The sequence below is a fragment of the Hemibagrus wyckioides genome, linkage group LG06 (genome assembly GCF_019097595.1).
Source record: "Hemibagrus wyckioides isolate EC202008001 linkage group LG06, SWU_Hwy_1.0, whole genome shotgun sequence".
NCBI lineage: Eukaryota > Metazoa > Chordata > Actinopteri > Siluriformes > Bagridae > Hemibagrus > Hemibagrus wyckioides.
The window spans coordinates 9,802,073-9,820,349 of NC_080715.1; the positions used below are offsets into that span (position 1 = coordinate 9,802,073).

Here is an 18,277-nt window from a genome sequence, read left to right on the forward strand (position 1 = left end):
TCCCTGGTCGTCAAACTCCTCTGTAAGTGATTTGAATTAGTTTTCTCAGAAACAAGCGTGATCTGTCGTAGGAAGCTTGGAGAGATTTTACTAGCTAGACAAACATGAGCCGTACATCACACCTACACTCCACTCCGCAAAGCACACTGCCTATGTGTCCGGCAAACAAGTTAGCCCACAGCAAAGCTTCACAGCAGAGTGAGAATGGACAAACTCATGCCCAGAGTGGCCTCAACGCTCAGCACGCTGTACAACCAGCGTCCAGACCCGGACACCACGGACACGACGCTACACTGTACAACCTCCAGAGCTGACCTGCTCAGTAACTGTTTGCTTTAAACTCCAATAGAGTCCATTTAGCTTAATGTGAAGAGGAGGAAATGACCCGGAACAGTGCGTGTTCAAGATAAAGCAGAGGCTCTAAAGCCAACGCAGGATATTAACGCTGTTTTCCGTGAGTTACTTATAATAATAATAATAATAATAATAATAATAATAATAATAATAATAATAATCATATCCTAGTTATTTAGCCAGGCAAGTTACTCGTTCTGGTGTTTGCTTTAAAGTGATGAAGTCACTAAGAGACTTTGTGTCCTCGTGTGTGTGCGCATTTCTTTCGTCTCTGGGACCCTGCACCTTATAGGTGTGGTCCCCAGAGACAAAAGAAATGCACATCGATACACACACCCACATACACACACACACACACACACACACACACAGTGAAAGATTAACTGACTAAGAATAATATGAGACCCATTAATATATGGACAGCATATCGAACATGGCTCACGGTAAAAGTATTTTCTTTTGTTCGAGAACATTTTTTCCACTTTCTTTACAACATTCTTTCACAGACTGGGCAGTGAGTAAAGTATGTAAATATGTAAGGTAGGTAGATCAGTAAGTAAGCAAGTAAGTAAGGTGTGTAAGGATTTTCATAAGCAAGAAAGTAAATAGGTAGGTCAGTCAGTCAATATGTACATATATAACTAATGAAGGGAAGTATTTAAGGAAGGTAGGCAAGTATGTATGGTATCTCAGTAAATCCGTACTTAAGTACCTCAGTAAAAGTGGAAGGAAATTGGTAATATTTATTGATCATGTCAATAAGTCAATAAGAAAATAAGGAAGGTCAGTGAGGTCAGTAAGGTAAGAAACTAAATAAGTAAATAAAGCTAGAAAGTAAGCGTAGCCATGTAAATAAGTACTGTTACAGTGAATAAACAATTAAGGACGTAATTAAGTTATTAGTAAGTCAGATAATAGGTAAACAAATTCTAAGAAGAAAAGTAAGCAAGTGTGACGTGTGTGAGTGAGTAAGTACTAAATAAATACATCATTTTACTTATGAATGAGTGATTAAGAAATCTAAATTGACGTACTTGTGTACACTTTGTCTTATTACTTCAGTGCTCATTAACATGTGTAAATAATGTAAACGATCTCTCGCTCCTGAGCTCGATGTGTGTTCCTAGGGTGTGTTATGTACACTATACATCAAGGTAGTAAATACTTTCCCAGAAATCAAATCAATCCATGCTACATGCGTCACAGTGCGGCGGATCTGTCCACCTACAGCCAGGACCCAGCAGTTTAATGACTGATGACCTGCGTATTTTTATGACACGTTCACAGGACTAACGCAAGACTTGCCTTCAAAGACTACGGCCCTTTCGTTAGAAGATCCTGTCCCGAACAAAAGCCTCAGCAACGGATGGTATCTGAGTGAAACCTACACTGAGGTTATAACATTGTCTGGCTCAGTGTCTAGATTGTTTACGCAGCTTTCTGGCACAAACAGAGCAGAGGGATATGGAATTAAATAATTCAAATGCGTGTCTCTTCTGTATTTATTATCGTTTCTACTTTGTAGTTTGTTAGTGTTGGGAAACTCAGTGCACTGATAATACCTCATGAACTACTAAAAACGAATACACTTTCTGTGCTCAGCTTGCTCTAGTGCGGGATTAGTCTTCGATTTGAGACGTTACTGACCTGCAAAAGTGAGAAAGTAAGTAGATATGTGCACAGGGTATATAATCATTCATTCTTTTTCAGTAGCCTGGTCAGAGTGGTGGTGTATCTGGAGTCTATCCCAGTAACACAACACACCAGGAAAGAGAATACACCCATCACACACACTTTTACACCTAGGGGCAGTTTAGTGGAGCCAACTGTGCAGCAAATGTGCATGTTTTTGGACAGTGGGAAAACCCCTGAGAACCTCGAGGACACCTTCACACAATGCTGGGAGAACATGTGACAGTAACACGAGCTCGGCATCGAACCGGGAGCTGTGTAGCTGTGATGTGTAGTAACACAATGCCCTATAAAACCTTCAGTATCAATTATTCAGACTTGATGTCGAAACATCGATGTCCTGCTACTCAGAGCACACACTCTGACCGAGACATAACACTCTCCCAGCTTCAAGCGGAATATACATGTTTATTTTATCTAACCGTATGTCTAATGCAACCCTTGAAGAACTTAAACATCACTTCAACTGCAAAGTAGTAAACATCCAAAAAAAATACTGAATCATGTCCCATGTGTGTCTGATGAAAGTCTCTCGTCTTGGAGATGACCGTTGTCTCCATGTGCACAGTTACATAACAGTCAGTGGAAACTCTGTGTGTGTGTGTGTGTGTGTGTGTGTGTGTGTCAGACACCATGACGCTCAGTCCACCGATGTTCAGGTCATCTGGACTTACACTTTCAGCTCTTTGAACAAACACTAGAGCTAGAATTACTCTGGATGAGAAAGACTTGTTTTGCTTCATACTTTTACAATTACTATTACTACAATACAATTACTATTATTTATCGCCAGTGGAGGTTTTTAGACTTTAAAAAAGCAACCTAGCAAATAGATGGTGTAATAATTACACCTTACATTGTAAACCCTGATCTATTCTTAAATCTTACAACACACTGGACCACACTACAACGCACTGACCCTGCAGTGGACTGATTTGTTGTCAATACAAAATAAATGCATTAAAATGTAATATTTGTTTGTGTCACTATCGTCTGATGAAGCCTGTATATAGGTCTGGTATCGTGGCTTTAGTGTATTATACACATCTGTGGTGCTTTTTATGTAACACAATTTGATCTGCAAATGTTCCTAACCCTTTAGTGAATATGCAAATTGGTCTAAGACATCATCTGGTGATTTGTTAGGAATGCATTAACTACTTCCCCCTGAAATGAACTGGGAAGACGGCTCATCGCTATTAAAAGCAACTTAGGAGCAAAACAGTTGGGCGGCTTACTTTTACACTATTTTAATCCCGTAATCCTTAACATGCATACGTTTAATCCCATCAGCAGAATTTAGCTGTTCCACACAAACCAGGGATAGGGACAGATGGTTAATGTAACTGTAGCCTATAAAATATAAAATATGACACTTCACCACATGAATCAATAAACCTGATGCCATCTGATGCCAACAATGTAATAACGCTGCATTATGATTAACCAAGTACAGAAGAGACCGAAATTCATTATCAAGATTAAAATACGACTGTGTGACATTACTAAGTACAAAAGTACAGAACCTGAATAAACACATACATACACACGCACACACACACATACAGCATACACACATACACACACACATATACATACAGTATACACACACACACACACACACATACAGCATACACACATACACACACACATATACATACAGTATACACACACACACACACACATACAGCATACATACATACACACACACATATACATACAGTATACACACACACACGCTCGCATGCACACACACAGAATAAAAAGAGGGATGATATTAAAGCCAAACGATAGAGAGAGAGAGAGAGAGAACTGACCACTGATCCCGGTTAAAGGACGCCAGGAACCGGATGCCAGGGGGTACAGGAGCCATGTCTGAGGCTGTGGGAGGGGTTAGCAGACAGTGGATCGACTTCACCAAGAAGAATGAAGAGTTGATGTGAGCAGACACACGATCACGGCACTCAGCTCTGACAGGAACGACCCTGTGATGTCATGAAGAGGGGACATGATGCCACACTGACGGGTTCCATCAGATCTCACCTGCTTTCATGGAGAGAGAGAGAGAGAGAGAGAGAGATCAAAAGTCTTTCAATTCAAACCATAAAAGCAGAGATACACAGCAGATGGTTGTGTTTCATAGTCATATAAAACCTCATAATCATATAAAATCATATAAAACCTCATAATCATATAAAATCATATAAAACCTCATAATCATATAAAATCATATAAAACCTCTTTGGTTGGGGGGAAAAAAGAAAAGAAACTTGCATTCAATACTATTTTTCTTTACTATTTTTATGTTTGTCCAAGCGACACTTCCTCTCTAGGGCAGCGGTGTCCAAGCTTATCCATAAAGGGTCAGTGTGGATGTAGGTTTTTATACCAATCAAGCAGAAGCCACATCTGATTCCACCTGGTGAACCGACTGACCCTGGCTCTCAGTAGACTCAGGTGTGGCTTCTTCTCAGGTGGAATAAAAACCTGCACCCACGCCGGCCCTTTGTGTATAAGATTGGACATTGCTGCTGTAGGGGCTTCTTTTATTAGGTTTAATCACTCATTCATTTTCAGCAAGAGCTTTATCCTGGTCACACACACACACACGATTCTTTTATTACAGTAATAATTTCTTGTAACGTAGCACGTAAAACCTCCATCTCTTGGCCTTTATGTCAGTTTATACATGAGCGCTGGCACACATGACTGACCAGATCCTGGTCGACCAGTGCCGGGGCCGTGCCATCAGCAAATCAGCAATGTTAACAGCTTATCTTTTACTGCTTTCAGTTTTATGTTCATAGAAATCAGTCCACCATAAAATGCCAACCCCTGACACCCTGTACTTCCTCACAACCAGTTTACTAGTGAACAAACCTAACCGGGTTAAAGTATGAACCTCTCTCTCTGTCTCTCTCCCTCTCTCTCCCTCTCTCTCCCTCTCTCTCTCCCTCTCTCTCCCTCTCTCTGTGATGCTAAAAGAATTTTCTCCAGATTGGTTAAATCAAGAATTTTATTTGATTTTAAGTTTAATAAGAGTATGAATGATTTGTTAATGTTTGAGGCAGTGTGATGTTGTGAGAAAGCTCTGTACGCTGTTGTGCTTTGCACCAGAGCTAAACTAATCCTCACTGTTTTTAAAGTATCCACTGCTATACTCAACCCCATTTATTGAAATGGTTTTAATATGTATTTATTTATTAATTTATTTATTTACTGAGTCACCATGATCTATGTATAATGTGACTTCTTTAAATAAAGGACTGTAAAAAAAAAAAAGTCTCTCTCTCTCTCTCTCTCTCTCTGTGTCTCTCTCTCTCTCTACATGAATGTCACAGGAACTAATTAGACAATCAACTATATGACACATCTACAGAACACAGCATGAACAATCACACCCGGTCTATTCTTATGAAGTGTGTGTTATGTGGTTGTTAAGTGTGTGTGTGTGCATGCATGTGTGTGTGTGTGTGTGTGTGTGTGTGTGTGCATGCAGCACTGCTTAAGCCACAGCGTAAAGCAATGTGCTGCACAGAAAATGCATTATTCCTCTTCCATTAAGCATTTTATCTTAATCAGGGTCTCTGTAAATCCGGAGCCGATCCCCGGAGCACTGGGAAGGAGATGAGAATACACTCCAGAGAGGAAGCCTGTCCATCTCAGCCTGATACTCATAATCCTTTATTTATTTATTTAAACCTCTGACATTTTTTAAGTATGTTCAATAAGTAGATTTTTTCCCTTTATTATTCCTAAAAATAAATCGAAATGATCTGCCTTGGGTCAAACATTTTAATCTGCGAACCCAGTAGAGGCGTCTAAAACCAGGGCGAATAATTTTTTTTATAAATAATTCATAATTACCATTCACACACACACACACACACACACAATGCTATTAATAATCCTGTAAGAAATAACTTACCAAGTGGCCCACATTCAAGCTGTTTCTAATAGCTGTAACAGGATCCTCGCAGTGTGGCTGATAAAACTCGTTTTTCTTCTCGAAGATTCTAAAGCAAGCCTGGTAAAGCAGCTTTTATCTACTATGCCACTTATAACAGAAACCAACGTCCAGAAGGTGTGAGATACACCCAAACAGAAGCTATTTTAAAAACCCAGCTAGAAATATGAGTGTTTTCCTGAGCCGATTAAACCTCCGTGGCGTGCCGGTAACGTTGCTGCTGTTTCTCTGTTTAATCCTGTGCTCACATGCAGGTGGGTGGACTGGTGATAATCATTTGCCCCAAGTGTGCGTGTCCTGGGATGAACCGTCCAGGGTGTATTCCCACTTTATGCCCAACATTCCTGAGGAATTACTGAAGACGAATGAATATTTAGCTTAATGTTTCTTATCCTGTGATACTTATTATGTTTTAAATCTAAAGCATTTCTTTAAGGTGTATCACGGCGTTTCTGTTTAATATTCATCCTGAGCTCAACACTCTAGGCAGAGGCATACAGAGCACGTAGTCACGGATGTTAAGTGAATGTCAAGGACTTCTGGATTGTCCAGCAAGTGAACTTTAGGACACAAGGGTAAGAATGTCAGAAAGTCACTCTGATTTTCAATGAACGACAGCGTTCATGCATGAGTGTGTGGGTGTGTGTGTGTGCACAAGAAGCGGAGGGTAGTGTTCCCGGATTCAGTGCGTTTGCTCTGACTGGAGAAACCAGGCACATTGCGACAGAGACCAGAGACACTCCTCTGAAACTAAAGCCACCTGGAAACTGATCTCAGATCTTCATTCAAATAATCCTGTTGCTGAACTAGAAAAACCTGAGACTGAGACTAGACCATCAACGATAGATAGATAGATAGATAGATAGATAGATAGATAGAGATTACACCAACCAGGCATAACATTATGACCACCTACATAATATTGTGTACATAAAACAGACCTGACCCATCATGCACTGTGTATGTACACAGTAGCTCGTCTGTTGGATCGGATCACACGGGTCAGTCTTCGTTCACCACGTGCATCAATGAGCTCTGACCTCCCATGACCCTGCCACCGGTTCACTTTTGATAGATACTGACCACTGCAGTGGTCTAGCCATCACAATCTGGCCCTTCATCAAACTCACTCAAATCCTTACGCTTGTCCATTTTTCCTGCTTCTAACACATCAACTTTGAGGACAAAATGTTGACTTGCTGCCAAATATATCCCACCCACTAACAGGTGCCATGATGAGGAGATCATCAGTGTTATTCACTTCACCTCTTAGTGATCATAATGTTATACCTATATATATATATATATTTGTGTGTGTGACTATATATGACTAATGGCAGTGTATGAAGATTGGAGACATTGTGTATATATATGGATTAGAGACTTAAAGAGTAGACCAGGAAATAAAGCATGACCTTGTTAACTATTTAAAAATCAGACGCAACTAAATAACCTGCTATATTATCAGAAATTTAAGTCTTAAATATATTTCACTGCGTTTATGTTCTATAAGTGAGTGTGGAGCTTGTTTCGACATGAACCCTCCGTTCAGGTGGCCAGTAGATACCGGAACCATCTATATATAATACATTAAACACTAGGTAGGGTGTAAAAGTACATTTGCTCAGACCCTACGGAGTGCACTACTGTAGGAAACAAGGAGGCATTTGAGATTCACCCAGTGTCACTTAGAAACCCTTCTGTCTAGCAGAGAAACAGAAAAACACTAAATAAGACGAAAATATGGCTCCATGACTCCCACGTCACCAGCTTTAAGACTGAACTTATTATTTATAAATGTCCTTACCTTATTGTGATAAAATTTCGCCTTGCCGCTGAGTCCACCCGGGGCTCAGCTCTCCACTTCCTCTTTCCTCGTAAGCAACCAGAGGCTTGGAGGCAACCGCGAAGAGGGGCGGGGCGTAGACGAACCAATCCGCGTCGACCGGAAGCACGCAATAACCAAACGCAAAAACGTGGAAGTAATGTCGACGTATAGTAATGACCGTGGCACGCATTTCTGTGGTAAAATACAGTCTATACAGTCTGTCACGTGTACAATTTCAGCTCTTTATAAGCGAATCGAATCATATGACTCATCCTCATCAACAGGAGCCGATTCCTTATCGGCACTCATTGACTTTTATTTCTAAACCGAACAAGGTGCATATATTTAGTTCTTATTTCACAAAATATGGCTGGAGGAATTCCCTAAAATAATACGTTTCAAATGAAGTATTTCTTTTTTTTTTTAAATTACTAACTGCAAGGCGTAACATCATCTCTTAAAAGCGAGTCGGCTCGGAGCCGACACAAAGAGTCGATTCCTTGACGAACGAAACATCACTCTCAGTTGCCTGTTACTGTATGAAGTTTATCTGTTCATGTTCATAATTCGTCATCCCTGGTGTACTTTGTCTATTGATGAAGAAGGATGGCCAGACGGCATTTCTGTGCATCAGTGAAGCAGCAGAAGAAAAATACAGCATTTGTAATATACACCGACCAGGCATAACATTATGACCACCTGCCATAATATTGTGTTCGTCCGCCTTTGACCCATCATGCACTGTGTATTCTGACACCTTTCTGTGAGAACCAGCATTAACTTCTTCAGCAATCTGTAGCTCACCTGTTGGATTGGATCCCTCGGGCCAGTATTCACTCCCCACGTGCATCAATGAGCCTTGGCCACCCATGACCCTGTCGCCGGTTCAGCACTGTTCCTTCCTTGGACCACTTTTGATAGATACTGACCACTGCAGACCGGGAACACCCCACAAAAGCTGCAGTTTTGGAGATGCTCTGATCCAGTGGTCTAGCCATCACAATTTGGCCCTTCGTCAAACTCACTCAAATCCTTACACTTGTCCATTTTTCCTGCTTCTAACACATCAACTTTGAGGACAAAATGTTGACTTGCTGCCTAATATATCCCACCCACTAACAGGTACCATGATGAGGAGATCATCACTTCACCTCTCACTGCTCATAATGTTATGCCTGATAACGGTGTATACATTACAGCACAGTGAAATTATTTCACTAAATAAATAAATATTATTTTATTTAATTAAAATCTAGGTGGTGTGGAAGTGTGGGTCTTGCTCAAAATGCCACTCAGCACACACCTATTACGTTAAATGACTTCTAACGATGCACTTTTACCATCCCATCCCTTTACAAATCCTTCTCTTTATTCATTCCTTTTCAGAAGTACTTTATTCTTGTCAGGATAGTGGTGCATCCGGAGCTTATCCTAGAAACACCAGGTCAGAGGAGGGAATACATCCAAGACGGGACTCCAGCCGCAGGGGCACCCTGTGCACACATACACACACAGGAGCCAATCCACCTAGGAGGAAAAAGAAAACCAAAAGAAAAAGAAACCTGCACAGCTACAGGGAGAACATGCAAAACTCTGCAGCTCAGGATCAAACTCAGCTTGAAGCTTTGCTGCCACTATTTCCTTACGTTTCTTGTTAAATTCATGACCACCCGAGTCTGTATTTTCTATGTTAACAGAAATTTTGCTGCATTAGAAGATACAGAAAGCATTAATAGAAAAGATAGGACAGAAACCTCATCAAATAACATAAGTGTGTTTGTAATGTACACAGAAATTTGCAGACTGAATGAAACCTATTTGCAAGTCAAGTGTGTAACACTGCCCTACAGAATACAGGCTGTGTAACACTTTCTTTTACCTCCTTTTTCTTTAGTCTGTTCCAGCCATATAAATAACCAAGAGCGAATATGTGAACTGCTATTTACTGTATAAAACATCATATGGTGTATAATGTTCATTTCATTCAATTCCACTCCTCTGATGGAAGTGTGCAGCTCTGTTATTCCCACCATCTACCCATTTTTCTCAGTTTACTTCAACTCTAAATCGCTGAGCGGAAAACATTTGGATCTATTAAATTCACTAAATGCTTTTAGCTGCTCTTTTGGTCAGCGACGGATTCATATCTGTAAAGAGAATAAAAATGTAAATAAGCTCATCTCTCTCTCTTACAGCAGAAATGTGCAGCAAACTTTGCATTTTAAAGACGTCTGAGGATCAACATCATCTCTTTACATATTCATTTTACTCCGTTACATATTCGTCCAGCGAGTAAATGCGTCTCACTGAAGCTTTTAAAAGCTTTTACATTACTCCTGCTCACAGTGATAAATATCTTTCTGCTGTTACGAAAGAAAGTCTGCATAAAATTGCAATTCATTTAGGCTGTGCTCAGGTTTACTGTCTCCCTCCAGGAGTTTTTAGGAAGTCACACTTAACAACCTTTCGACCTCAGAAAGAAATGTATGGGCTCCTTTAGATGTCTGCAGCAGTTCTCCTAAATATAAATTTATAAATATAAATGAATCTTTTTATGCAGCAGGAGAAACAGAGCAATAGGTAGGCTTAAATTCTTAAGGCGGAAATTCTTAAGTTGTCAGCCCCATCTCTTTCACCTCATCTAAACTTACATCATATCTGTGAAACAGCATCTTTCTGAAAAAGGGGAAGATCTGAGCAGCTCAGCTCAAAATTCAGGGCCAGAATCTTTTCTGGGATGTCCAAACTGCACCTTTAATGAGAAAACACACACACACACACAAAGAAAGAACCGAGAGATTTCTAAAAAACAAAGATGAATTTTTATTACTTCAGATAGACTGTAATATCATGGTGCCAGGCCTGCAGCCTTTCTGCATTTAGCTCTGTATATTTATAGATTTCTACATCTCTTTAATGTGGCACTGTATTTTCTGTATTTACAGTGTTCTGAAGGAAATGTACAAGACGCAGAGGCATTCACAATCCTGACGAGAATTACGTACATGGTTTTGTTCCCTCTGTTTAAGCTAATGTCTTAAGGTCATTATTTATTGTTATTAATATTATCATCATTATTTCTTTTTTTTTTTACAAGTTTCATGATTTCATGATTGATTTCAGTCTAAATTCATACACATTTCCCTGTCTGATTCTCTGACGCAAACCTTTCTGCACCTCGCAAACTGCTTCCTCAAGCCACCGTCACCTGCACTACCATAAGAAAATAAAATCAGAGCAGAACTCTGGTCTACAGCGCACGCACGCACGCACGCACGCACACACACACACACACACACACACACACACACACACACACACACACAGACACATTCTTAATTCTACTTTCTTTCTGCTTCCATGGATAAAACACACACTTTGCTTCTTTTCCTTCTTTGGCTCTTTTCCTCTTTCCCATCAGCCACGTTCAGAATCCATCGCTGTTCATATCAGACACAGTACTGAGGGTGCTGTCGGTTCATATTTTTTGTCTCTATACCCAGGAGTCTGGCGAGCCCGGGTACTGATCAGTGCGGTACGAGGCTCTGCGTGTGCTGGAGTAAAAGTCCACGTAGTTGGTGGTGGCTTTGAGTGTGTGAGGCTGTGTGGGGTAGTCTGTAGTCGAGTACTGCACCGTCTCCTCCAGGTACGGGTCATCGTATCCCTGCGGCGACTGCACGTATGTCCGATACGGCTCGTAGCCCCTTCGGCCAGTCTCATCTGCGTAATATATGTGCTGCTGCAACATAAAAACATGTAATACATGCTTTAATATATACATCTGGGTTCAATTCATATACATCAACTTGTTTAATCAACCAATCAGCCATTACATTAAAACCTCCTGATTAAAATCATCTGCCTTGTGACCCCCAAGCAGCTCTGACCCGTGGAGGCATGGACTCCGTGATATCTGGCACCAGGACGTTAGCAGCAGATCCCAAGTCCTGTAAGTTGTGAGATGGGGACTTTGTTGTACAGCAGATGAGCTTTCACTTCCTGTGTGCATCAACAAGCCTTGGACAGCCATGACACTGATGCTGGGTCACCATTGTCCTTTTTTTGGACCATATCTGGTAGGTATTAATCATGGCATACCAGGAACAGCTCACAAGACCTGATATTTTGGAGCTGATCCGACGAAGCCTCTCAGATCCTTATGGACGCCTACTTTTTCCTGCTTTCAAAACACTAACTATGAGAACTGACTGTTCACTTGCTGCCTAATATATCCCACTCCTTTAACACTGGAACAAGATAATCAGTGTTGCTCACATCACCTGTCAGTGGTTTTAATGTTACGGCTGGTCGGTGTGTTTGTAACTCTCCTTCCCTGCGTTTAAATTCTAAAGGTCTCACATTTCTCCCAAAATTCTACACAGAGCCCTGAAATGATCTCAGTCCTGGAAGTTTCTGATCATAGAGGATGTAAATGTTCTGGCCTGGGAAATCCCTTCACATGCTCAATTGTGATGTTTTCTTCTATATCTCATTCTGAAAGCATCAGGCTTTCCTGAACTGAAATATCCTTCTCTTTTGCAAGGATCTCAAGCTTGTAAGCAAAAGCTTTTAGCATTTAAAGCCTGGTCTCTCCCAGACGTGTAAGGAGAGAGAGCTGCATGTATAAATTTCATTCCCCCACAGCGCAGCACAGAACATTTTGACAGCCAACATCTTAATAATCAGACTGCTGAAGTATGATTAGAAGGTGACTCTAAAAATTTCCATGTCATGTATGTTGTCACAGTGACAAGTGACAGTTTTGTTTTTTTGCAGCTCATGACACATGATGTGCTTTCAGGTAGCTGTTTTAAACATAAACTGACTGGTGAATTGTAGGAACTTGTTCTCTATACTACAATTATCCTCCCATAACACCTTCCCACGTTTCCAACCAGGAGACTGTGGGCAGCTTTACCGGAGATTTGTGAGATTGTGCTGCAAACGTCAGCCCTGTTAAATTTTAACATACAGCAGGGTTCAAATGTCTGAGATCACAGTGAAAATCTTGTCTCTCTCATTTTACGCAGTACTTGGAGCAAATAAATTAGCTTGAAGGAATCCAGCCTGTACGCTATCAAAACATAAACACTGACCCATAACACATAAATGCACTGGATCAGAATGATATACTTGTGTTTCTTCCTCAATTACCTCAGCACCAGTCCACAGTAGATCACTGCCCCCTGGTGGAGTTTAGGTGCTCATCTCATCTAAGACTTCCTAATAATGTCGATCTTTCATTTCATGTCAGCCACAGAGGCACTCTTAATGTGCAATAAACACAGCATGTTCGAGGTGTGTGTTGGACTCACCTGGCCTCTCCTGGCTTCTTCTCTGCTGGGTGAGGAGTAAGAGCTGAGATAATACGGAGATGATTTCACTGACCCTGAAACAGACAGAGAGTCACAGATTTCAGTTCTACAATTCTCATACTTGTGTTTTCATGGAAGACACACAAATGTGTAATTATTTACCTCAATCAGAAGGTGTGAGCTATAGATGATAGATAGCTATAGATCTGTTCACCTCCCGTATCGTTAACCAGCTAGAATTCATCTGATTACAAGCTGTATAACTGTTTGAGCCTGGCATTTTCATGCACATCAAATGCATCCCCTCTGGAGCACTTCATTAAGGTCTTTTTCCATGTTGCCAGAGACTCAACACTGGTTCCCAGTCTCTTTAAGGACAGATTTTAAAGTACAGCTGGTTGTTTTTAAAGCATAGACTGGACTAATCATACGGTACAGACGGTCTGTCTCTATGCTCAATAAGCTTCGGCTTAATCTTAAGTTTGCTTAACCTGCACAGAGTCAACAAGAAAAGGCATGACAAAGGAGCTTTCTCTGTTTTATGTACCTAAAATTGGAATAATTTACCAACTGAGACTTTAAAAAGAAGCTAAAGACCTTTCTCCATATTTTAAATTCTTATATTTTTCATCTAATCTCATTTACAAACTAATTTTACACTTTCTTTAGTTTTTATTGACTCTCAGTCTTGTGTTTATTTTTAACACTATTTTATATGATTTATATTTTCCTCAGATTATTACTTAAGGATTATTATTATTATTATATTATGTCCCCAGTGGATTCTTATTATCTCTTATATTGCGTGAGTGAGAGTGCGGATATTATGCGTGTGATATTACTTACATACAAGAAGTGAATAAATGACATTTCCGCCACAATATCCTGCAGAAGCCACACCTACTTTACAGCACGTCTTCTAACTCTCTAGCCTACTCATGCTGATTTGTCCATTCACATTGAGGTGTTTCTGGTAAACCTTGCTTTCCTTCTTCCTGTTCATCGTCACCGGACAAGCTTTCATATTCAAGTCAAAGGTTATATTCATGAAAATGTTGTCTGCTGATGATGGCACTAACTCTACTGTAGTAACAGTGTTAAAGTAGGAAGTGGAATCCTATGTGGTGAACCCAGACGAGAGTCATGCACACAGTGAAACGTTGAAAGTGTAGTTATACTAAACATAAGCACTCTTGGAACCACGTTCGGCCAATCAGATTAGTGGACTGGAACTATTTTATATATGAAAGGTGCTACACAAATTTCTTCTTCATCTTATAACATTATCAACATTCATATTCATGTGAAAAAGTTTGGATTGGATGAGGTGAATGTTAATCTCAGGCATCGTAGGTTTTGAATCTTGAACAATGAGATCAATAAGAAGTAAACTTGCTTTAAGGCTAAATCGGCACTTATCGAGCTAAATCCGGGAAGCGTGTGTGAAGCCTGATCTCGGTGGTTTAATCTGCAGCTTGCCATGTACTAAAATAAACCAAGGCTTATTAGAGGCAGAAACAAGACTGATGTCAGAAGCTATTGTTGTAGCTCATATCTGATGTTATGCCTGATTAAATCACTTAAATGCTTGAAACTCCTTTCAGGGGCAAATCTAATCTTCGAGCTGAGACAACTTTATATCTTGACAGAATTAATCGGCTGGTGCTTGATGTTCTGAGCTGCTTATTATATACCTGTGTATGGGGTTTTATGCACACTGCTGTCTCCTTGGTAGTTATAAAATTGCATAGGTGGCTGTGTCCTCTGGTAATCAGAGCGCTGCTCTTTAATCCCCAACACGGCTGGAGACGAGGTGGTGCTACCCGCTGCAGGGGAAAAGGAAAACACGTTCTGTTTGTTAGTGATTAAACACATGCAGTCACTGTCACTGCTGCTGATAAAGCGAGGGTGTTTTGTGGATTTTTCTCCCCATGTTGCAAAGCACAAACATTAAAAGCTTGTTTATAAAGAGTCTTTTATAGACCATTTTAAAGTGCATATGTTTGCTTCTGATTTCCTCATCACTGCACTGTATTCCTTTGAGTCTCACACACACACACGTACCTGTTTTATTGACTGGAGACATCTGCAGGGAGTTTGATGGTAACGTGGGCTGAGATTTGAAGCGCTCTCTCTCCAGCGTGGACACGGGAGTCAAGAAATGATTCTGATTCCAGCCATCCTACAAGACAGCAAACACATATCAGATGTACACACACACACACACATGTACATACGTGTACTGGATCTACACTTCCTATTTCTCCAAAATTCCATACACTTATATCATTTGTTGGATTTGAAAGTGCACACAGAAACCATTTTTTTAGCTCACGGTTAATCTCCGTCTCACCTTCTTGTAGATAGTGCGCAGGTCTCGGTACTGCCACAGTGTGTTGAGCACCTGTGCTGCAGCCTTCACCACCTTCATCGAGTACCTACAGCACAGCCAAACACGGGACCAATCAATCATCATCTACAGCTGTTAGCAGGGTTCATTAGCTCCATGATGTTAACATTCAGTCACTGCCCTCGTTTCAATCTGTCTAATTAGCAGCAGGCAGGATTCATTTAAGCATCAAAACCTTTGTGTATTAATTGTGTGTGCACTTGTGTGTGTGTGTGAGAGAGAGAGAGTTGAGCAGACCTCTCTCCACGTCCCTTGGTGATGTTGACGAGTTTCTCAATGCCTCCCGTGTCAGCGAGCGCTTTGGCGTTCTCCATGTTTTTACTGGACACCTCGTGAAGCGTGCAGCAAATAGCCGCTACTGTCTCATCCGACAGCTGAGTGGTGCCTCCTCCAGGCAGCCGGTTCACCAAATCCCGCATGGCATACTTCCCTGTTTTACACACACACACATGTATTCAGTGGTAATTAAAATGCATAGCAGCTCTACTCGGTACTCAACATTATTAAAGAAGTGCCAAAGTGCTCTCTGACCGATCAGCTCCTTATTCCTGACGTCCAGTGCCATGTTTCTGAGGGCTGTGGCTACAGAACATACCACACGGTCATTATCCATCCTCAGCAGCTCCACAAGTATGGGCAAACCTTTCTCCTTTCGCACTGCTGCACGGATATATGCTGAGAACTGCACAAGCACGTGAGAGGACAGAGAAGGATTAACTTGCATACGTTAAAGTTTCAATATGGATGCTGGAGTTAGATAAATTATAGCTTATCGTTTTTATTTGGCAACACAAACAACCTACCTTCCAGTTGCCAGCTGAAAGGTTCTGCAGTGAGCCGGCAGCGCCCTCTAGTGTTGCGGGGTTGGAGCTCTCGGCCAGTAGCGTGAGGTATGGCTTCACTACTGCAGGGTGCCACAGCATCTCGGCACCTTTAGGAGACTTGGAGAAACCGGGGATCGGTCCCACACCATCCCACTGAATAAGACACACATAAAACTCTATTATCAGCAAATTCTTAACGCTTATTACAAACAACTGGAAGAATAGAGATAAAATGTTATAGCAGACGTTAAACTGAATGCAGGAAATAATATAGTCGTTCTAGGAAATTAGCACACATGCGTGGGCATGTTTTATTTCTTCATTTCGCTGTCTGCTCTATCATACTGTAACTCAGATCCACACAGCAAGAAAAGGGCATTCAAAGGTAATTCCTTCACTTAGTACACATGGTAGTGAAAGTCATTGGCAGGGCAGAGAGTACTGCTCCCTATTAGCAGGTGCTGCAGAAACTACTGTATATAGGACACTATCTACGGCACAAACTGCTGTAGTATAATGGCAGAGACTGCAGAATTCTGCCTGTGTTGCGATTTGCTGAAGCAGTTATTCCTTCGATGTCGACGGGCTGAATCTAAGCCAATCGGTCTCCCAAATAAAGAAAGTTTTTCTTTCCGCTTGAACAAGTTGATTGTTACGGACACCGATTACTGTTGAACTTTAACAAGAGCGCTTGAATATATTAAAGAAAACTTGAAAAGTCGAAGAAAAAAGCTCATTATGCAACAGTTAGTTCTGGTCCACTAATCTGACTGAGTGAGCAGCGTTCCAAGGGAGCTTATATTAAATATAAGGCTTGCTCACTAGGGATGATTTTGTCTAACATCTAGGACTTTTGTACTGTGTTTCTTATGTTCTGGGGATGTGGTAGCTTAGTGGTTATGGCATTAGACTAATGATTAGAAGGTTGTGAGTTTGAATCCCATGTCCACCAAGCTGCCACTACTGGGACCTTGAGCAAGGCCCGTAACTCTCAGTTGTATAAAAGATAAGATAAAAACAAAATGTACGTTGCTCTGGATAAGAACGTCTTCCAAATACCAGAAATGTAAATGTATAGCACTATAAAAGCGCTTTACAAATAAAATTGAACTGAATTGAATGTGTGACTATGTATCATTCCACTTGTTCGTGTTCGCCACGTAAAAGTCCATTTCCTAATTCGAAACAGTTACTACAGGTAAAGTCAAAAAGAAAGAAGGGACACCAATTTGACCAGAAGCACCTTTAACAGGAATGTATGAACTAGCAGACATGCTATAAAATGAAGGTGGCTTCTACATGATCTATTATCCGAGCAAAAATAAACAGTTGTGTCTGAAATGTTGATTAATATTAAATTCTTGTTTATAGAACCGGTGTATAAAAGCAATATTACTAAATACCATTATGCCTGGGACAGGGACTGTCAGCAAATATTCAGTATAACTCTGCTCTTGCTCATTCAGTATTGCTTAATTAGATATGTACAGCAAGGGTGTATGAGTCTCTTGTGGCTCACCTGCTCCTCCTGTACACTCTTCCTCTTTTTCTTCCTCTTCCTCCCCCAGCAGCTGTAGTCTACCTCTTTACTGGGAGACTCTGACCCCAGCAACCCATCCGTCTCCTGATTGTCTACCAGCCGTGAAGGCGGCATCTCCAGCTCCAACCGGTACGAGAGATTCCTCAGAGTGCAAATACAGTTCTCCACAATCTGACAGACAAAAGAAGAAAGGAGAGAGAAGGAGGAGATGGTAAGGCGATGCTCTTGAGATGCTTTTTGAGCAACATGGACTGGAATTTGGACTGGCTTTGGACTGGAAACATGAGAAACGTTTAATTGATGACCAGGTCATAAATTCTATAATGACAAGAGAATAAAATCTGCAC

At 40.9% G+C, this 18,277-nt stretch overlaps 2 protein-coding genes across 10 annotated transcripts in view; both read right to left on the reverse strand.

Annotated features, from left to right (window-relative positions):
* The window catches only part of slc37a1 (solute carrier family 37 member 1), a 22,537-nt gene extending 14,564 nt beyond the window's left edge, over positions 1–7,973 (reverse strand). The window contains exons 1-2 of one of the 2 annotated variants that reach the window (XM_058392014.1): positions 7,821–7,973; positions 3,864–4,089 (exon numbers count right to left, since the gene is read on the reverse strand). In XM_058392014.1, the coding sequence (XP_058247997.1) occupies positions 3,864–3,919 (56 nt within the window). In that variant the 5' untranslated portion in view covers positions 3,920–4,089; positions 7,821–7,973. Of the gene's footprint in view, positions 1–3,863; positions 4,093–7,820 lie in introns of both variants that reach the window. The other variant, XM_058392016.1, reaches the window with a different exon arrangement.
* Positions 7,974–10,640: 2,667 nt separating this feature from the next.
* The window catches only part of LOC131354001 (plakophilin-4-like), a 119,851-nt gene continuing 112,214 nt past the window's right edge, over positions 10,641–18,277 (reverse strand). For 7 of the 8 annotated variants that reach the window (XM_058391199.1, XM_058391197.1, XM_058391203.1 and 4 more), the window contains 9 exons: positions 17,910–18,101; positions 16,370–16,543; positions 16,098–16,248; positions 15,804–15,996; positions 15,510–15,594; positions 15,221–15,338; positions 14,851–14,982; positions 13,157–13,230; positions 10,641–11,580 (listed from right to left, as the gene is read on the reverse strand). In XM_058391199.1, the coding sequence (XP_058247182.1) occupies positions 11,335–11,580; positions 13,157–13,230; positions 14,851–14,982; positions 15,221–15,338; positions 15,510–15,594; positions 15,804–15,996; positions 16,098–16,248; positions 16,370–16,543; positions 17,910–18,101 (1,365 nt within the window). In that variant the 3' untranslated portion in view covers positions 10,641–11,334. The remainder of the gene's footprint in view (positions 11,581–13,156; positions 13,231–14,850; positions 14,983–15,220; positions 15,339–15,509; positions 15,595–15,803; positions 15,997–16,097; positions 16,249–16,369; positions 16,544–17,909; positions 18,102–18,277) is intronic. The other variant, XM_058391196.1, reaches the window with a different exon arrangement.